Source organism: Cephus cinctus, unplaced genomic scaffold, assembly GCF_000341935.2.
Source record: "Cephus cinctus unplaced genomic scaffold, Ccin1 Ccin1_scaffold0412, whole genome shotgun sequence".
Classification (NCBI taxonomy): Eukaryota; Metazoa; Arthropoda; class Insecta; order Hymenoptera; family Cephidae; genus Cephus; species Cephus cinctus.
Genome location: NW_014333095.1, coordinates 57016 through 77608, shown reverse-complemented (window position 1 = coordinate 77608; position 20593 = coordinate 57016). Strand labels below are relative to the sequence as shown.

General features: G+C 40.5%; 5 protein-coding genes across 13 annotated transcripts in view; 4 read left to right on the top strand and 1 right to left on the bottom strand.

Moving 5' to 3' along the window:
* The window catches only part of LOC107267563 (AT-rich interactive domain-containing protein 2), a 33932-nt gene extending 29873 nt beyond the window's left edge, over positions 1–4059 (bottom strand). For 8 of the 9 annotated variants that reach the window (XM_025084890.1, XM_025084892.1, XM_025084893.1 and 5 more), the window contains exons 1-3: positions 3393–4059; positions 3143–3267; positions 1900–1993 (exon numbers count right to left, since the gene is read on the bottom strand). In XM_025084890.1, the coding sequence (XP_024940658.1) occupies positions 1900–1993; positions 3143–3267; positions 3393–3611 (438 nt within the window). In that variant the 5' untranslated portion in view covers positions 3612–4059. The remainder of the gene's footprint in view (positions 1–1899; positions 1994–3142; positions 3268–3392) is intronic. The other variant, XM_015739448.2, reaches the window with a different exon arrangement.
* Positions 4060–4917: 858 nt separating this feature from the next.
* On the top strand, positions 4918–5988 carry LOC107267569 (zinc finger protein 593 homolog). The gene is made up of 3 exons (XM_015739470.2): positions 4918–5255; positions 5395–5495; positions 5611–5988. The coding sequence occupies exons 1-3, from the start codon at positions 5166–5168 to the stop codon at positions 5852–5854; spliced, it is 435 nt and encodes a 144-aa protein (XP_015594956.1). The 5' UTR covers positions 4918–5165; the 3' UTR covers positions 5855–5988.
* LOC107267566 (serine--tRNA synthetase-like protein Slimp) lies at positions 5853–7437 on the top strand. The gene has a single exon (XM_015739466.2). It carries the CDS (start codon positions 5886–5888, stop codon positions 7371–7373), a length of 1488 nt encoding a protein of 495 aa, XP_015594952.2. The 5' UTR covers positions 5853–5885; the 3' UTR covers positions 7374–7437.
* Positions 7438–7469: 32 nt separating this feature from the next.
* On the top strand, positions 7470–8525 carry LOC107267570 (cytochrome b-c1 complex subunit 8-like). Its single transcript, XM_015739472.2, has 2 exons — positions 7470–7989; positions 8102–8525. The coding sequence occupies exons 1-2, from the start codon at positions 7833–7835 to the stop codon at positions 8194–8196; spliced, it is 252 nt and encodes an 83-aa protein (XP_015594958.1). The 5' UTR covers positions 7470–7832; the 3' UTR covers positions 8197–8525.
* A 1328-nt stretch (positions 8526–9853) lies between these two features.
* Positions 9854–20593, top strand: part of LOC107267562 (dynein heavy chain 1, axonemal) — a 60432-nt gene continuing 49692 nt past the window's right edge. The window contains exons 1-22 of the mRNA XM_025084905.1: positions 9854–10158; positions 11212–11298; positions 11381–11568; positions 11635–11909; positions 11980–12430; positions 12509–12679; positions 12740–13087; positions 13174–13389; positions 13494–13753; positions 13827–14295; positions 14354–14678; positions 14759–14890; positions 14975–15295; positions 15388–15565; positions 15629–15761; positions 15859–16404; positions 16482–16708; positions 16796–17038; positions 17175–17288; positions 17372–17627; positions 17711–17873; positions 18660–18770. Coding sequence (XP_024940673.1) covers positions 11220–11298; positions 11381–11568; positions 11635–11909; positions 11980–12430; positions 12509–12679; positions 12740–13087; positions 13174–13389; positions 13494–13753; positions 13827–14295; positions 14354–14678; positions 14759–14890; positions 14975–15295; positions 15388–15565; positions 15629–15761; positions 15859–16404; positions 16482–16708; positions 16796–17038; positions 17175–17288; positions 17372–17627; positions 17711–17873; positions 18660–18770 — 5206 coding nt within the window. The 5' untranslated portion in view covers positions 9854–10158; positions 11212–11219. The remainder of the gene's footprint in view (positions 10159–11211; positions 11299–11380; positions 11569–11634; positions 11910–11979; positions 12431–12508; positions 12680–12739; positions 13088–13173; positions 13390–13493; positions 13754–13826; positions 14296–14353; positions 14679–14758; positions 14891–14974; positions 15296–15387; positions 15566–15628; positions 15762–15858; positions 16405–16481; positions 16709–16795; positions 17039–17174; positions 17289–17371; positions 17628–17710; positions 17874–18659; positions 18771–20593) is intronic.

Sequence of the window (20593 nt, the reverse complement as noted above, 5' to 3'; positions counted from 1 at the left end):
AAACATATAGAACCCATCGGAGGCTCGTCTCCCAACGTCACTGACGTGTTTCACTGGGAGATAACGCAGTGCCAGATAACAGCCGGAATGTAGCAAAGACGCGGAGACACTCACGTGGCAGAAATCTATTCTTCGTACAGGCCGTTGTATCGATAGGCTAATAAATTCTACCCTGGGCAATGAGACGAGGGTGGTTCGAACTGACAGCGAGGAGCAGCTAATGACTAAGGCGGCACTACGTTTGCCAGATTCGGCACGTTAATATTGACAGACTGTACGGAAATCTGGGCCAGTGAGCAGCTTTGCCTGCTTGCTCCTGAAAGCCGACGGGTCGACGATGGTGCTTGAAAACTGGTAACGTTCTAGCTTCGTTACGCAGACACGCGTTCCCCGTCTGGATACTGAGGCGCTTCGTGGGGCTGAAATTAAAACTTTGTACTGCATAGCGAAAAAGTGGGTACAGTCGCCGAGTCCAGTCATTAGGAACTCATGCTTTGGAAAGACCTCCTTGCTCCTTCGTTTACTTCCTCGCGACTATCCCATCCGGTTTTCTTTGTCTCGTCCGTTCTTATATCAGGGGTAACTTTTCCGCGGATCCAACCGTTGTCTCGATGCCGACCCTGACGATATATTAAATCGTTAATGCGGACGCGCCTTTTGCTTGCTACTCTCTTGCTACGTACCAAGAATAATGCCGCGCCTCGTATAACGACCGACGCCGAACTTAATCGCATAGCTCACGATCCTCGACACAAACTGTACGAAGAGTCTAGATTTCACAGGAGTCTCCCGCGTCTTCGTACTGTTCGGTTTAATCATTAAGAAAATTATTTTTATTATTTACACGCGCGCTTGGTTTTACCGTGGTGTAACTTTTTTTTTGTTTACATCGGCCAGTAAAAATTCACGACAACTTTTAACGCTGTGAACACTGCCTTATTGTTCACGGAATTTCCAGAGCGCCCAAACGTTCAGGGGTTGCGAGTGCATTGTCCTTGGTTCGTCGTATGTGGAGCCTATATGCGTTGACAGTGCGAACCAGGCTTTATGGTAACATGACACGTCGTTCACTGTCCATCAATCCACATGATGTAATGCGGGCGAGGCGTGGAGAAATGAAAGTAAGAAAAAAAGAATTAAGGACGACCCGTAACCTCGCGATTTTCTACGTTTCGTAACAATGTTAATGTGAATTGTTTTGATCGCTTCGTGAAAACTGCAATCGGCCTATCGCGCTTGCCGGCGGCGTCGGTGTTGATTTGCCACTGTCTCTACTTTCTCTATCGTCAATGCTTTTCTATGACAATTGCGTCATTAAATGAACTCTGGCCAACGAACGTCGCGGGTCTAACGGGAGGCTTAAGAAGATAATCGTGATGGCGAGACGATTCGCATTCTGTTTTTACAGCAGAGACGATAAGGTCAAGTTATAACGAAGATATTAATTATTAAATTATGTATTACAGGACTCTTGGCTGCCACGCATGTAACGACGTAGCAACGTTGCCGGATTAAAATACTATTTCGAAAATGGAACTTTTAACTGTTAAAATTATCTTTTAATAAAGCAACAATGCGCTTCCCTTCAGCGTACGGTTACTTTTTGGGCTCCTTGTATAACAATCGTACGATAATTCCTTTTGACTGGAACCGCCACAAGCCTGAGCATAATGACTCGGCAAGATTAACGTGTTTATTCTTAAGGCAGCGACAAATGTAAATCATCTCGTTCGAATCAGCAGTGGACGAATACTCTTGGAGTTGAAAAATATTGATTCAGAGGGAGCACAGCGCTGAGTATCGTCTTAGAGTCGATGAAGTGTCAGATTAATAGAAGGATGAAACAAAATAATAAATTTCACAATCATAATACATATTTAACATAAAAAAGAGACTCACCTTAATCCATCCCCCGTGCGCGGTGACGAGTACGTACAACAGGTAGAGGTCTATCTGATTCCCACTGATTTTTGGAGACTTTTTGAACTGTGTCCTGTGAAAGAAGAAAGAAGAAAATTTTTAATCGAAATCACACGGCTTCGATTCGAATATGATATTTACTTAAAGAAAAAAAAAGTTTTATAATAGCAATGACTGCTTTTAATCAATACTCCCAATGACGGAACGATCGTCTTTAGATATTATCGTATAAAAAAAAGATTAATCCGAATAACCATACAGACTTTTCCTATTGTATATCTAATCCGGTTGCATTGCAAAAAGAGATACAGGTCTTTATAATTTATACCATTCTAGTTTGTTATATCGGTCGAATGAAAATTAGTCTAATTGCTATTGTCTACTTTCTACGATAAAAGCAAACGTAACCCCATTGCAAATTACATTATTTTAGCACAATGAGCAAAATGTATTTTGCAATTATCCAAAAGAAATCAACGATTCGCTAAGAACTATTTAACTACGTGCGTAATGTATAGTACAGGTTATATTAAAATTTTCTTGCAACGAACGTTTATATTGGTATCAAGTATGGACTAGGCTACATGATATTCCACGTATGATTATTGAAAAGAAATAAAAATGGCTAATTTACTTCAGCGATGCTTAATGATCATTTGTTATAGCGCGACACTTGGCATACCAAGACTTTTAAGATTTTTTTCAAGTATAAATTGCAAGCAGCGTAATAATATTCACGTATAGTTTTCTGTACTTTACTCGACACCGTTAACGATCTTGAAGAATTAATTAACCCGACGAGCGACTAGCAAAATATTAGAAATTTTCAGAGCTCGATTAGCACGGAGAACAATTTTTTTATTGATCGCACTCAGTGGCATATTTACAAATAAGATAATACCTGAGACGACAATGACTGGATATAATGATTTAAAATAATGGTGCCAGTTAGAAAAAGAAAATAACTTTGCATGTAACTTATGAAAAAGGACGAGTCTGATAATAACGATAGTACAGGAAGATGACCTGTTACAGAATTTACTGTAAAAGCTTGTAACTGGAATGGTGTATATTGAATTGATATTTAATCAACGATAAGGGAAAGGCCGCGTACGCACGTAAACAAATATCTCCCATGGCTGAGACGCCGACATTTTTAAGACAGTGCATTCATCTCGTGACATCCTTTGTGTAAGACAGGTAGGATCTTTTTGTAGGTTACCCAAGAAGTTTCCTCGTTAAAAGAGATGGTTCTGTCGAGGAGGCTATGCGGAGAGGAATGTTGGTGAAACGAAGGGAGGTACGAGGACGACTTAGATGAACGTCAGGATGCATCGCAGGTGGAGTCTGGGGAAGAATATGAGGGAGGTAAAAAAAATATGTTGGAGACGGATGAAGGTAAATAGTAGGAAGAAGAGTAACGAATAGAAGGAAGAATGAGAACAGAATAACTACCTATGTAAGCAACTCACCCGCGTGTCTCGTGGAAGTGGTGGAGTTCCCGTAGGAAACCGTCGCGTTCCCGCTCGTAGGTGACGGGGTCCTTGTTGAGGATCTTGGCCATGTTCGGGCCAGGGGGTCAGTGAGCGCGTGGGCGTACTGCTAGTCAAGGTGGTGCGCTCTGGGTTTACAGGGCACAAAAGGACATCAGAAGAAGGAGGTGCACATGGGAGTCGCGTATTGGAGCACATTTACGCGAGTCTACGGCGGGACGAGAACCTGCCGATACGCCGATGGAGTCCCGGTCCACTCTCGACATGGAGGATCCTGGTATATCCTGGCCGGATATCTGGAGTCCTTAGGGGATGGCGCGCGCGAAAAACGATCGCCGATCAGATCTCAGTCGACGCTGATCCGGGACTTCCTGCGCCAGCCTCGTGCGTGCCGTTTGACTCCTCCTCAAGGTGGACACGACGGAGCGTCTCCGAGAGTGACGGTAGACGCGGCGACGATGTGTCGGTGACGGCGCCGGTGGTGGTGACGATGGGGTTGACCGGGAACACACGCAGAGAACGCCTGGCACTGTGAGGCAGAGAGCACGGCGTACGGGTGCCGCGCGCTCCGTGAGGTTTTGCGGCAGGAACGCGATCGATTCACCTGTCACTGGTCACGATAAGTCACGGGGATAATGCCGGGCTCGGCACCCCGGCTCACTACGCCGCTATACGGCTAACGTGGATAAAAACTGCGGGCGCACCGCCTAACGCAAGAGCGCGAAGCGACTCTGTCGAGCGCGTTTCTTAGCGAAGCTTGACGTGCGACCGTATATCAAAATGGCGTCCCGTGCGGCCTGGCATCCATTGGCGAAGCCTCGGCCAATTTCCCATCCGCTCTAGCGGACGCGACGCACTCCGTGTTTCCGCCCCTGTCGCGGCGCGCGCGGTACACCCGTTCTACGTCATTTTACGCGCGGCACCGCTCCTACTACGGCGCACTTCGCTTCTTTTACTCCCCCGTGGAAACGCGACGAAAATCCCGGGTCATGCAGTATTTTTACTTTCAAAATGGATGAGCCGAGCAGCGGCAGATGTTTGAATTTCGTGATAACTCGCCGCAAGAGGCGCGATCTCCTCTGAACGACGCGAGCGATCTCTAGTGGATTTCTTGGGGACTAACTGCACTATGGGGTACTGCTGTTCCAACTCGGCTGACCGATCCTATTCCCCCCACTTTGTCGCACGCCGATTGCCGCACGCTAAAGACGCTATTTTCTCGCGCACTTAACACCTTGACACTCGACAACTTATCGCACTACCGATGCATACGATGCGTTTACGCACTTTGCTACCACGCACGACGTTTCCCGCGCCACTTGCCTCGAGTAGTACGCCGAATGGCGTACTAGTACCGTTTGTCTGCCGTGCGCGGCCATCAAACATGGCTGATTGCCTCCGGTTATTCGCTGGGACTAAGCACGAATAATTTCAGAACACACCGTCGCGCTTCAGTGCCTCTTGGCATTATCGTCATGCGCAATTTATTCTTTAACAGTGCCATCTCTTTCGATAGAATTCACGGAACGCTGTACGGGGCAAGAATATTTTTAAATTATGCAACGAACCGTTTGTGCTCTGATCAACCGTCGCATTTAGGAGTCTTCTCTTCAAATCTACATGATATGGTTTTTATTATAGTTCAATAACAAGGTGGCAGCACTTTCTTCGTATTTCAATTTGGCGTTTCGTGGCGGCTTAAACTTTTATGTTTAATATTTTTTAAACGCACGTGAATTATAAGACTGAACGATGACTTATAAGCGTAGAAAGTATCACAAAGGAGATACCCATTTGAAAAAGGGATGGAGGACAAAGAGAAGAACGAAGGATTTGGATGAAGTAAGGATAATTCGAACATAACCTTTTCCGTGGGCTCGGCGCACGTGTAGGACCACGTGGGGTGACTGCCATAGTTTGCGTATCACTCGCAATATTTGGCATTTATTTTTTTCTAACAAAAGTTTTTTGTCTCGGCTAGATCGATGACGACATAAAGGAGGAGAATGCAAAGAAATTACTAAATCAACAAGTGGATTTCGATAAACCAGGTGCAGCTCAACACTATTGTGTACATTGCGCGTTAGTATTTTATATCCTTTGTTTTCTTACTTAACCTGTGTATCTTAGATTTCAATGGAATTGCATGTTTTTTTGTATGTTGCATATAAATTGAATGTTTTTATATATATTGCAGGAGATACTTCATTAACGACAGAGCATTGCAAGATCATTTTGCTACTAAAGTACATAAAAGGAGGCTGAAAGCACTTGAATTAGAACCTTATAGCATAGAGGAATCTGAACGAGCTGCTGGCAGAGGTAATTACATTGCACCACAGAAACGGAAAATTGAAACGTTGACTAAAGAGGATTTGGATGATTTGGATGCTGATACTGATGCAGTATCACCAGCAAAAATTATGAAGACGGACGATTAGGGTATTCATTTATTGACAGTTATAAAGAATAATGTACATATTGAATTCACAGTACTCAATTGCTATTAAAATGTCAAACGCTGTGCTTAGATTATTAAACAAAGCCAACAGGATTGGCTACGGAGCTGCAAAAACTTGCTTTCACAATGACATAACGTGTGCAAAGGTTGCTGTGAAACAATACAGTTCAGCATTATTTATTTCGGGGGATAAGGCACATGATACTTTTTCTGTCTTGAGTCCATGCTTGGATTTTGATAATCGTTTTGACAACATTGAGGGGTTACAAAAGGAACTTAAGTTACGTGGAATAGATATTGATGTAGTAGAGTTAAAGAAAACATGGGACTTTTATAAATATGTGGATGCAAATAAATGGGCTTTGGAGCACAAGAGAGGTGAGATAACAAATCGAATGAGAGCTCTGATTAAGAAAAAGGACTTGACTCCTGCAGAAGAGCAAGAAACTGCTAAACTCAAATTGGAAGCAAAAATTGTGAAGGAAGATTTGAAGTTTATTCGGGACAGTCTCTGGGAATTAGAAAACTCTGTTGTCATCCGTGCATTGAGATTACCCAATGAATTAGATCACAGAACACCGCCATCATCCCCCACTGTTCTAAGTAGTGTTGGTATTCAAACTCAACCAGCAACAGTAAAAAGTCACATAGATATTGGTAAAGATCTGGGTCTTGTCGAATATGAAAATCCTACACAGTGTTACTTGTGCAATGATGCAGCACTGTTTGAACTCGGAGCTCTGGCCCTAGCTGGCAGTATTTTATCAAAGGATGATATGATACGTGTAGCTGGAACAGATTTCAGTCGTAGCGTCGTTGTGGAAGGCTGTGGTCTCAACCATGAGGATCCTGCAGAAACCTTCATACTCGAGAACAACGAAGAAATCGAAAGGGACTCTCCAAATCGACTCCATCTAGTTGGCGGAGCCAGCTTAGTTTCTTTTCTGGCAATGTATGCGAAGCAGCTCATAAATCCGACTCATCTTCCACTGAAGTGTTTCACTACAGGGAGACAGTATTCTCCATTTCCTGAATCATCTTTGCCTAATGGATTATTTACAATATGTCAAGTCTCAGCAGCGCAAGTCTTCATGGTCCTTAAGGAAAGCAAGTGCGATGAATATGAAGATCATTTTCAAAATTTAATTAAAACTACTAGTAAACTGTATGACAGTCTAGATTGTCATTATCGAACAGTGATTAGGCCAGCAACAGAACTTCGCCCTTGGGAAACCTTACGCGTATCTTTTGAAATGTGGTCACCATTTGCTGAGCAATACATTGAGGTTGGTCATGTATCCACCTGTGGTGATTATTTAAGCAAACGATTATTAATATGTTATCAAACTGCTACGGGACGGGATTTTCCAGCTATAATTTCAGGCACAGTGTTGTCCGTTCCAAGACTACTTGGATGTCTACTTGAAACTAGTTCAGATAAATTTGTTATACCAGAAAAAATAGCGAAATACATGCCAATAGATTATGAAACTATCTAATATTATAAGGCAATGAATTAAATATTGTGCATACAATAAATAAAAATAGAAGTAAATAGATAAACCTAGGCTTTTATTAAATACGAATAGTTTATTTAAATATATTTAATGTAACTTAATGTACAATTTCTAAATAACATTATTCCTTCATCTATTAAAATTTTATTCCTGCCGCTTGAAATTCTCTGTAGCTAAAACAGCTGCTCAACGCCGCCATCTGGTGTAATTATTTGAAATATTGATAACCGTAAACAGCAGCTGATAATTCAGTGAAAGTTATGCAAGGCGTAATTGCAGCTACACGTATAATGCAGACTGTCAAATGTTTAAAATAAAAAGTGTTTATTCTCCTAGAAACGTTCACAACTCGACAACATTAGTCTAATAACTACGACCTTCCGTCTCGACTATCAGACTTTAATAAGTCGTTTAATTACGTTAATAAAACTTTATTAAAAAATGGGTTTAGAATTCGGTCATCTTCCTGTTCACATTAGAAGAATCGCTTACTATACTCTGTCGCCATACGAACAAAAACTCTGGGTGAATTTCTTTTCAACCGATATACCAAATCTGTTTCGAAGAGCCATCTACGTGGCACCACGTATAGCTCCAGGTAATATATATACACGTATACTTCGTGGGTATAAATATTTTTGAAATATTTTTTCCAGGCCTGTAAATTAATCGCTGTTATTGAATAAGTAATCAATCATATTTCTCCACAGGCTTGCTGCTTTCTGCATTTGTTTACACGTGGACGCCAGCGGAGCATAAACGTCTAAATCGAAAGGACCCGAAATTGTACGAGAACGACAAGTAAAATGAAAGAAGAGCCCTTAGTTTAATTGCTTTTTGAAAGATTCATAAGGCATGAAAATTAATCAGTAACCTTTGTTCCTATAACGTTAGCCATACTTAGGACTCACCCTACAATTTCATGAATTCATGACGTAAAATTTTGAAAAATTTGGATTTATGTTTTCTCTAATTTATTCATACATGGAATATCATTGACATAAGTAATCATTATGTTACACATACGTTGTTCTCTGACTGATAAACTAGTTGAATAATTTTGTGCCAGTAATATTAAACGCCGAATTATTGGCAACACTAAACAATCTTACATACATTATGCGCGAAAAGATATTGACTAGCCTTCTGTTAGATACAAATAAATTGTTAAATACTAAATCGAAAGACTTCAAGTACTATAAATTATTTTTTTATTTAAAAAAAAAGTAACCCCAATGTAACTAAGCCGAGAATATATCATAATTGTCAATGAAAATTTATTGACCGATTGATTAATGTTTTCTGGATCAAAGGAATTTGAAAATAGATTCTATCTCTGCTTGTAACGTGTTCCGATACTGAAAGAATAACAAGATTTGGATTTCGAACAGGACTGTATCGGCAGAAGGACATCACTCCTTGCAAACGTCAGTCTGTTATTCAGATAGAAGATAGAAGAGAGCTTGAAATTAATGGTCGTTGGTACGAATCGAAGGGTTTCATCCTTCCTTTCAGCATTTCGATGGTTCTTGTAGCCTCCGAGAAAATGATTAAATGTTCTGTTCTGTTTTCAAGAGTAGATGCTATTCAGTTCTTGACGAGACTGGGCTGAGCTTTTGTACAATGGCAGCCATCATCGTTAGATACGAATTATTTATCACTGTGAAATAACAGTCTCTCACGTGGCACTGTGAATGGTGCCCTAAAATTGAGTAGTAGTGAATCAAAGTACTTATTTAGAAGTTTACCTGGGAGAGGGTACCGGAATTAGATAAATTTTTAATTAATTACTTCACTAAGGACCGCGATTTCTACGACACAACTCAATACACAAACTCTATTTATCTTGAAAATAGTACAAGCATCTCATTGGGTAATATAACAATTGAACCGAGTTTCTCAAAACTATTGTGACGTAATATTTCGACTCACGGTCACAAGGCGACTCTGGCTACCGATTCGGATGACGTTCTAGCTTTCTGATTCCCTTCGAGTCGCCATCCTGATCAGAAGCTACATTCTTGGGTTGATTCGTACAGTTACGCCAATGCTCTCGGAAGATTTGTTATTGTTGAGTTGAGGTCGAGGTGCTCGAATATAACGCGGAGAGATAGTCTCGATGTACCGAGTTGCCGGGCAGAGCAAAGGACCCGACGGAGACGTCTTCACGGACCGACGGAGGTTAGGATGAGATATCGGCGCCCTGCTGGAGACTGGCAAAGGGCTGTAGAACGGGCGGAGGTATTTGATACGTTTAAGTACGGAGGTTTTGATACGGTTAAGGGCATGGGAGGAATCCCCTGACGTGGGTTAAGGATGCGATGCCCAGCTGTCGCTCGATGCCCTGGGGAAGCGGCTGTGAAGGATCTCCAAGACTTACGTACCGATTCGTTCCTTAACGCTCTCGATTTGCTTTAAACGGACGCCTCGAGGGAAAGGATAAGATTTATTGGCTAGAAGGATTTCGACCAATCGGAATGATTAGTTCCCGCATTTGACTATTGTCAAAGCAGTCTGTCTTGGGACACTGATCGGGGTGCCTCGAGCTGTCTCACGCTCCCGTGCTATCTGTTGACAATTTTTCTAGCTGTGTTTCCTATACGGTATAGAAAGTTCTCGCTTGTGTAGGTCTCGTAATATATAGACAATCCTCTCGGTTTTCTGCGTGTGTTTCGGAAGTGCAGTGTTGTGCTATAGTGCAGTGCCCACTGGATTGTCTCCTGGATGCAATTCTTGGCACCTTCACGGATCAGCTGAATCAGCTCCGGTGAGTATTCCCAATTTATTAATTAGTGGAGGGATTTACATTTTACAGCTTTGGTCTGTAATGTTCTCGATCAATTGCTCTCTGTTTTCGGCATTATTTACTTGACGTTTACTTTGGATCTTCTCTACCTTAACCTAGAAGCCTGAGCGGCCGTGCATTTCAGTTGCGTTTGCTGATTTTATGCGACCTCTAAGATCAGCATCTACGGTTGCGTTTCTCGATTTTACAAGTCCCCAAAAATCTACAGGATTCGTTAAGCTATCGTCTTTTCTGGTAGGTTCCGTCAAAGCTCTCGTTTTGGCGTAGTTGAGATTGTTCGAGCTCAACCCCCAGGTAATACCGGTTCATCAATTTTCGATGAAAAAATAATTTGCTGGTGCGTGCTTGAAACGCAAATGCATGGACGACGGGTGTACGGCCGAAGGTGACGTAGGGTACCTCTCGCATTTTCTTTATCGGTGTCTCGTTAAGAAAATACGTTATACTAACAAAAAAAAATTGAACCAGATTTAACACTAAACCTACCAGAGCGGTCAAATGACCGCTTTTGAGACTAATCAAAATTGTTAAATTCCAGGTTTTTATTTTTCTTGAACTTACTGCACGACTATGCTAAATTCTGTATTAATTACAATCAACTAGAAAAGACTATAATGTTTATTTCAAAAGCGGTCATTTGACAGCCATCGGTAGAAATAGGTATATATAATATGTCGGTAGGTTTAGTGTTAAAACCGTCGGTACAATCGAGCGTCAGTTGTCACACGGACTCGTGCAGTCTGGCTCCATGCTCAGAGTGTAGACAATAAGTTTCGATCTGTACAAATTTTTTTGAACAATGTTTTTTATCGATATATCATTTAACAATTGGTTATCATTGTCGGACGGTAACAACTTGAATCAAACAACTGAACGAGTCGGAAAACTTCATTCCGTATGAAAGTACGATTTAGGGACGTTGCCGAATTTCAATTTGTAAGCAATTCGAGAAGAAACGTCTTATTAGAACTAACGAAAGATTTTTTTACGTGTATTTCACCCTTTCAAAAGCAGTGAACGTCATGGCTGGCATAATCGATCCAAAAGGAGACATGAAGCCTTCAATTCGTAAAAGAGGCTATTATTCCGAAATTATCACAGGCAAGAATCTTTACGACACTCCGCCATTATCGCACCCCTTAAAGCCAGATACTGTTTAATATTAATATTTATGAACACGCAGGCACGAATGAATATCCCGTGAGACCAAAACTTACCATTCTCGCAGCCGCGCCAAGAAGAACAAAATTATCTTGGCAAGTAATGACCGAGCATCACGCCGCCATTGTAAAGAATCTGGGATCCGGACCACAAACACGTTTCCTGGGTGCCGCGGAACGTTGGATTTCCTTTCCAGAAGATCGATCGATCGTAAGTCCTATTAAAGTTTCCTATTATCGATCGGAATAATAGAAAAAGTTTATTCCTTTCATACAGGCCTTTCCGGCCGAGGCATTCGCGCCGAAAGTTCAAATGGAAATGTACGTTGAGCCCAAGCACATTCCGCGGAACGTGGAAATGGAAAGAAGACGAAGGATTTATAGACTGTTAAAGGTCGAGGACGCACTGGAGAGCGAAGGAGTTTTGTCACGTTATTTATTACCTTATCACGTTGTCCGCCCACTGTGCCCAAGCAATGAATTTTATGGTCTTCGTTCAACAATGAATTATTTGCCACTAGAAATATTCGATGACATGGAATACGATTGCAGGTTAGAATCTTGAATGGTTTCACTTATTGATAATTGGGCTTATCCGTGACACATGAAATATTTTACGTAGAACTGTAGACGACTGGCTCGTTCTTGGCACTATTGATGGCTTTAGGCATCCACTGCCTGCTGCAGTATTTGTCGAGAATCGAGAAGAGGTACGATTGATTGCCAATGACAATCGTATGGATCATTTGTACGGCTGGTATAATGCTGCCGTAATGGGTTACAACGACGATACAAAATTATGGAAAGTATACATATTGGATGGTTCTCATAGAACTTACACACTGCCAAGAATATATATTCGGTTTTACGCCGAAGATCCACGATTATTCAGCAAGAGAATCGTTGCTGCACTCAAGGATCGTAATACGGCTGAAGCTTGCATCAGATACAATTTTTATATAGATTGTATGCAGCTCGACGGAATGCCTACTATCAGCCAGGATAAAGATAATATTATGTCATTAGTGTTGCAAAATGGGAAATTGAAATTCAATCCAAAGAAAATTGACGCCGTGAGTCGTTAATACATATATTATCTTGAATTCCTCCAAGAATCTTGAATATTTAAAGGGAACAATAATTTCTTTCAGATTGTTCAAGAAATCAGTCTTGACTATCAGCGTACGATGTGCGATTTGAAATGCCGACAGCTTATTGAAACGTATCCGGATGTATTTCAATTCGTTAAATGGGTACCGACAAACGAGGAGACTTTGGTGCCGATCAATGGAAAGATCGATACTGGAATGAATGACTTTTCAGTAATATTGGAATTTTACCTTGTGTCTTTCGTTATACAAGACGTTAAATGAATTTTTTAGAAACGCAAGAGCCTCTTTCACTGGATAACACTGTACGTTTATCGTGAAGTGCACGAGGCTATGTGCTGTATCGTTGCTGAATGCATTAATGTCAGTGACATGACTCTGTTTTCATTAAACTACGGCAAGTCATGGACTCTTGATGATTTCGAGGCCCAACAAACTCAGACGACAGTCACGACGTTCAAATATCTGAGGGAACGTTGGCTGGAAAAGATGACGCAGTCGATCAGGATGTGCCTCAGGGATATTGGTAAAGGCTGGTTCAACCTGGAGCAGAAGGATCATCACGTTTATGATGTGATGAAGCTAAAGAGATTCATGAACTTGACTATGTTGAGAATGCAGGTTTGTTCAATTATAGTTCAATTATAGTATTTGAATAGATGGCCATGAGGACTGTAGAAATTCTGTATACTTGAGTTTCATTTCAGAATGCACTTAGAAATCTTGTAGAACGTTCCATGACTCTTTACCTTCATATGCTGGAGACACCAGCATTGTGTACACTGAATGTTGATGATGACTTTTCATGGGGCAGTGATCTTATGGATACACAGTTCAAACCTGCTGTTAATCCAGTGTTCAATATTCAATTAACGATGAATATGGAATCAGCTTACTATTCCACTGATCCATTGTTATTCGAGGCGAGTCAAATTTTATTATTCGAACGCGATGATTTCGCATTTCATTCCGTAGTATCCTTGTTTTGGAAAAAGACGTATATTCTCATGAATCCAATTCCTTTCAGAAAGTCATCGTCTCTCTCTTTGATAATGCGCTGAGACTCTGCCATCAGATCCGACAGGTTCATCCCTTTTTGCTGACAAATTTGAAGTTTCCTCAAGATCTTTTTCTCAGCTCGGTAGGACTAATGGAGGAGCTAGTACGTAATGCGAGGGAGCGTTTGCAATTGGCTTATCGAAAATCCTTGATTCCACTTAACGCTTATTGTAAAGAGTATAACCAGTTTCTTACTCTGTACTCGTTGGACGTGCCTTTGTACGGCGAGTAAGTTATGATTTAATTGATAACGCGTAGACCTTCATGGAACTTTGATGGAACTTCATTAATCTTATTACAGAAGTTTCATGAAGGAAAGTCGTACGGCCGCAGAGGTGAAGGAGGAAATTTCAATGCACCTTCGACTGAATCACAGCCTGGAGGTGACAGTGCCGAAATGTATGTGGATAGGACCGTACAACGTGAACGTTCAACCACTGAAGACTTTTTTAGTTAATAAAAGAATGAATCTTGCTACTACGCTATTGAATATGTTTGCCGAGAGACTGCGTATTCAGACCGAAGAAATTCTTGAAGAATATCGCGGTATTTGTAGAAGATTAAAGGAGGCTCCGAAGAATGTGGAAGATATCTTTGAATTAAAGGAATGGATGGAGACCATACCTCTCACAGTTAAGAATCTTGATGATGGTGTACAGAAGCTCAAAATGGATTTTGATATTTTGGATTTCTTCCGGTGGAACCTATCCGATGCGGATTTTCAGGCCAAGTGGGAGGCCATAGGATATCCCTTAGAAATTCAGATACAAGTAGATCTCTAATTTATTTAATTAATGGATTTCTGGTATTACTCGCTATCGTTCGTAGGTCGAGGAGTCCATCGGGTATCTTGCTGAGGAGCAGAATAAGTTTTATAAAATTCAGCTATTGGATGAAATCAATTTGACAGAGCGTATAGAAAGTCTTGTTGGAAATTTGACTAATATTTCTCTGCAAATGGATATAAATAAAACACACGAGACGGCCATTGACGTGAAAAGAATGTGGAAGATGATGATGGAGTGTCAGGAACAAGGACTTTTGTTAAACGAGAGGCAAAAACTCTTTGGGGTACCAGTTGTGCCATTTGAGGAACTTACAAAACTTATAAAAGATTTCGATCCGTATAAGAGTCTGTGGCTTACCGCGTCTGGTAGTTGTTACAAATTAATAAGCAATACTCATTCGATTTTTAGTATAATCATTCAAGTTCTATTTATATTACAATTACAGATTGGTTAAAATGGTATGACATTTGGATGGACAATCCTTTAATTAATATCGATGGACAATTAATTGACAGTATGGTAAACGACATGTACAAGATAATGACAAAGTCCGCGAAGACTTTTCAGGATCAGCCAAGTACCCATCGACCTTTGAATTTAATCATAATTATTGTACTCGGTAAAACAACTGTATAATTGATCAATTAATTTGTTCTCAAAGAGGTCGCCAATGTCGCCATTCAAATAAGAGATCAAATTGAAACTTTCAAACCGTTTGTCGGGATGATGCAGTCCTTTAGAAATCCTGGAATGAAGCCAAGACACTTTGAAGAACTTAGTGCCCTCACCGGCATCCAGATGGCACTGACGCCGACATTAACTTTCAAAAATTTACTCGTTCTGGGCATAATGAATTATACCGACACAGTTCAGGAGGTAGCAGAAGGTGCTGCCAAGGAGTACGCAATAGAGGAATCATTGGATAAAATGATAGCTGATTGGTCGACTATTAAAATGGAGATTATACCTCATAAAAATACAGGCGCGTTATAACTTTCCTATCCTAGCGTCCTTTGAAATCCTTTATATCCCAATTAGAAATGAAGATGAATTTACTTTGTACAATGCATTTAGGTACATACATCATGAAGATTCCTGATGAAATTGCTATGTTGCTGGATGATCATATCCTCAATACACAGCAAATTAGTTTCAGTCCATTTAGGGCTACATTTGAAGATAGGATCACCGAGTGGGAAGCAAAATTAAAATTAACCCAAGAAATTATAGCCATCTGGATAGAAGTACAAAAGTATATTGATTCACCCTAGTGACGACAGGCAGCTCTTGCATACTTAATCTTAATATTACCCAGAGCCTGGCTGTATCTGGAACCAATATTCGCCTCGGAAGACATTAGCAGGCAGCTTCCCGTCGAAGCAAAAAAATATAATACCATGGAAAGAAATTGGCGACGCATTATGAAGAATGCTCACGAGTGTCCATACGTGGGTTTACCTTTTATAGAGAATATATTGTCCCCGTTCGCCATATACAATTTTTTATTCAACTTTTTATGAACCCTCCTCTCCCATTTATATATAGATAATTGAAGTATGTCCGGATAAGACACTATTCGAGAGTCTGAAGGAGTGTTTAACTTTGTTGGACGTAGTGCAAAAAGGTCTGTCGGATTATCTCGAGACCAAGAGAATGATATTTCCTAGATTCTTTTTTCTGAGCGACGACGAACTCCTGGAGATCCTGGCGCAGTCTAAGAACGTGCGAGCGGTGCAGCCCCACCTTAAGAAATGCTTTGAAAATATGAAAGAATTAAGATTCGAGGAAGACTTAAGGATTACCAGGATGTATTCCGCCGAGTACGAGGAGGTCGTGTTGTCGCCATCGATATATCCTGAAGGCAATGTCGAGAATTGGTTGGGTCTGGTTGAAGATACCATGAGGAGTACCTTGAGAAATATTATTGGCAAGTCTTTAGAGGTTGTCGAGGAAACGCCAAGGAAAAGCTGGGTTTACATGTGGCCAGGTCAGGTCGTTATATGTGCCGGGCAGACCTACTGGTCTGCTCATGTCGAAGATGGCATCGTTAACAATACCTTGATGAACTATTACAAGCTGATGCTCTCTCATGTACGTTAAATAAGCTTTTCAGATAATTTTCGTTTATCTAGAACTTATTAATGTAACTCCGCATTGACTCTCTGTAGCTGGATGATTTGCGCGAGTTGGTACGAGGGCAGCAGACGGAAATTCAAAGATTGATGTTAGAGGCGGTTATCACTGTTGAAGTTCACGCCAGGGATGTCCTGTACAAACTGATACAGGAACGTGTGGTAAACGTTAACGACTTCGACTGGATATCGCAGTTGAGATACTATTGGGTAGATGGCACTGACTTGAAAGTCAGGGCCGTTAACGCAGAGTTCCCTTATGGGTATAAATTTGACATATTTTATTTTATTCTATTTTATTACCCCCGGTCTACCATTTATCACTTATCGTGTTATCAATGTTAATACAGATACGAGTATCTCGGCAACAATGGTAGATTAGTTATCACTCCATTAACGGATCGATGCTACTTGACATTAACTGGCGCCTTGCATTTGAAATTCGGCGGCGCACCAGCCGGCCCAGCTGGGACTGGTAAAACAGAGACGACAAAGGACTTGGCAAAGGCATTGGCTATACAATGCGTCGTCTTCAACTGTTCCGATCAATTGGATTTTATGTCGATGGGGAAATTTTTCAAAGGATTAGCAAGGTAGAGGCAGAGATAATATTAATTCTTTTTTTAAATTTCGAAATAAAACTACCGATTTCCATCGTGATTGAACGCTTCTAAGTCTATATGAATACGGTTATGCTTGTTCTCACTTTTCTGTTTATCTTACTATCAGTGCCGGTGCTTGGGCTTGCTTCGATGAATTTAATCGTATCGATATCGAAGTACTTTCTGTGATAGCTCAGCAGATCCTTACCATACAGAAAGCTCAGCAAATTCGAGCCGAACGGTAAATATCCTATCATCTAAACATTAAAGAATTTATGTAGAGCCAACAGTGTCTATCCTGATGGGATATTCAATCGTGATTAGATTTATGTTCGAGGGCGTAGAACTTAGTTTGAAGGCAGCTTGCGCCGTATTCATCACGATGAATCCAGGATACGCAGGACGTACGGAACTTCCCGATAACCTAAAAGCGTTATTTCGTCCGGTGGCTATGATGGTGCCTAATTACACTCTGATCGCTGAGATATCGTTGTTCTCTTATGGATTTAGCGACGCTAAAAATCTTGCTGGCAAAATTACTACAACGTTCAAGCTAAGCTCCGAACAATTAAGCAGTCAGGTAAATCCGCGTATATGCGTATATAATTACAATAGTCCTTTGTAAATCGTTTGATTGCGTATAGTCATTTAAATGTTCCACAGGACCATTATGACTTTGGCATGAGAGCCGTTAAGACGGTTATTGCCGTTGCTGGGAATCTTAAAAGGGAGCAAAGAAATATGGAGGAACAACAAATCTGTTTGAGGGCACTGAGGGACGTGAACGTACCAAAATTCCTGAAGGATGATCTTAAATTGTTTAACGGTAAGATATGGCCTATCGTGTCCATAACATGTTTATCTATTGTTATAAGATTCGCTGGTGTTAGCGTTAAATCAATAAGATTTAGGGATGACGTTATCGTAAAAGGATAGAGAAAAAAAAAGAAGAGTTACTTCCTGTAGTAGGGGTGATATATAGGGTGTACTTTATTATGGGAATATATATATCAAGTTTTTCAAATCTCAACTTCCTGATATCCTCAATATATCTTTTTGACTTTGTACATACTTATACACGTTATATACGTATTTTCTGTATATGGTATTTTCCGATTGATTATTATTATTTTATCCGTAAAACATGAGAAACACGTGTCCAACAATTTTTCGCATTTTTTCGTATCCTAAGTACTTGTAATGAAAATATCCACGATTCAACTCGAATAATTCTTTATTTAATGAGTTTTAATAAATGCATTTCTTGCGGCAACGTCGTAATCACTGAGAAGAAGAAGTAATTTTCCAAATAAATTTTACTGCTTCTGGCGATCCTTGTATGACGGCATTCGGCACCCTAAGGGGTTTACGTAAACGTTCCAACGTTTCGTGGGGTGTTCATTTTCCTGCGCCATTTTGGCCAATAGAACTTTATCTCTCGTCGCGGCACAAGGGAAGTGTAAAGGGAGGGTCCTTACTTCCGCTAGATTAAAGCTCCAAACTGGTATAAAAGAATTGACGTTGGGGATTTGAGATTTTTCGGAATTTTATATGCAAATTCTGATCGATTAATTTAAACCCCATTTATTTTTTTCTTTCCTCAACGCTTTAGGCATCGTATCCGACCTTTTTCCTAAGCTGGTGGAGGAAACAGTAGACCATGGTATTCTGGAGGCAGGAATCAGAAGATCCATCAAGAAAATGGGTCTCCAGGACGTGAACGGTGAGCTTCTTTTATCCCTGATATCTCTCACCTTTATCCTCAACCAAAAATTGACTCAATTTATTAATCCAAAACGCAGTGTACGCGTGTCGCTAGTTGCTATTAATCCTCTGAAAAAAATGTGTCGTTTCCCACATTTAAAGTGGATCCTAATGTCATTCATTTTTTGATCACGCATATTGATCACCTTATAAGCGAATTTAAAATTCAAAAATTCCAATCTCCATTTAGCAGCAGCCGAGCAATGTAATTTCAAATTAGACTTTTATAATTATTTTTTTCCATTTATGAATATTTCGTAAAAAACTTTTCTTTTATCTCAAACATAACGGAAACTTCATATCGACCAATTTCAGTCCTCTGCTTCTCTTTTTCTCTCTTGGTACGTGCCTGCCAAAAAAAAATGAATTATTTGCCCACGCAGAGTCAAGGCATCAGGAAAATTTCAAAAGCGTTACCTTTAGCTCTGTCACTTGGTTTTGCAAATTGTGTATTTTCATATTCCAACGATACGCCACTGTCTCCTCACCAGTGATGTAGCTGAACGTCGTCGAGGACGTATGTATTTTCACTCAACCAATCCTCACTCCCTTTCAATGGATTGTCGTAAGCCCTACTTTTAGCGTATTTAGGTAAAAAGGACTTTTTCTCATTGCTATACAAACGTAAGTCTTTCCTGTTTACATAAATACGCTAGAAATAAGCACGCGAGACGGTAGTTAACCACTTTACCGAATAATCAATTAAACATTAATTTGTACAATTTTCCCAAAAATAACTCGTTAAATATTTTTCTTTCCATCTTAACAGGATCAGGAGATTACTTTTTGCAGTAATTTGCCACAGTGAATACTTTCTCCTTCTACCTCCTTCACCGAGAGCTCCAGGGGTTTCTTTTTTCTTCAGCCACCGTCAAACCTCAACAATTTCGTCTGCAGGCCAATCTGTCATCCACGTGTACAACACGTCAAAGTGGAAATTCGAGGGACACTCTGAGTGGCCATGACTTTTTTGAAATTCCTATCTATCTTGACGTCTCACTAAAAGTGTTTTTTGGAGCAGCACTTTAATTCAGTGGGATTTCATTACCACGGTAGACTCGAGCATATATATGAGCCTTAATGTACACTAAACAAGTATTCTGAGAAATTATTGATATTACCGTCGTTTTCCGCGTCCTTTAAAATTAGTCACTTTAAAATTATACCGAAGTTCAAATAATACAACGAAAAAGCGTAGGGGCTCTCTTGCTATGAGGGTGACTTGGGCCTATTTGAAATTCTGAAAGATTAGACTCCAGGCAAGCAACGTACGAATGTGATGAAAAATTTTCTTAAGCTTCATTCTCACTCTCCTATTTGTTTCCCCTCGTGCGAATACACTTCCTTGATAAAATCATGGCGTCTTTTTTGGAGTTTTAGGAGATTCATGGAGTCACACCCTCGTGGGACACGTTTCGTGTTTTGGTTTAAATTTCCTGCCAATCTGTCTTGTACCCACGCCTGTCTGATCAGTGACCCTGACGCACACCCTGGACACCTCTTCACCCTCGAGCAGCAATTTACAAGAACAGCGATAAGGGCATGCTACGTGAATGTCAATTACATACAAAAAGAAAGAAAACTAACCTTCGTCTCTTTAGGCTTTGAATAAAGGTGAAAACAGGCGAGAGAACAGCGAAGAATATTAGGGGTTGTTTATGCTTGAAGGCTCCTCCTTTCTTTTTCAATATCAGAATTCAATCGTACCACTCGATTAAATTAGAAAAATATATATATTTGTAATACACCCAGAATGCGCTTATGGTAGATTATAAAAATTCT

Coding starts and splice junctions, on each gene's coding strand:
- LOC107267570 (XM_015739472.2), top strand. CDS start 7,833: ATGGGTTTAGAATTCGGTCATCTTCCTGTTCACATTAGAAGAATCGCT. Junction 7,990..8,101: donor GGCACCACGTATAGCTCCAG/GTAATATATATA, acceptor ATTTCTCCACAG/GCTTGCTGCTTTCTGCATTT.
- LOC107267566 (XM_015739466.2), top strand. CDS start 5,886: ATGTACATATTGAATTCACAGTACTCAATTGCTATTAAAATGTCAAAC.
- LOC107267569 (XM_015739470.2), top strand. CDS start 5,166: ATGACTTATAAGCGTAGAAAGTATCACAAAGGAGATACCCATTTGAAA. Junction 5,256..5,394: donor GAACGAAGGATTTGGATGAA/GTAAGGATAATT, acceptor TGTCTCGGCTAG/ATCGATGACGACATAAAGGA. Junction 5,496..5,610: donor CACTATTGTGTACATTGCGC/GTTAGTATTTTA, acceptor TATATATTGCAG/GAGATACTTCATTAACGACA.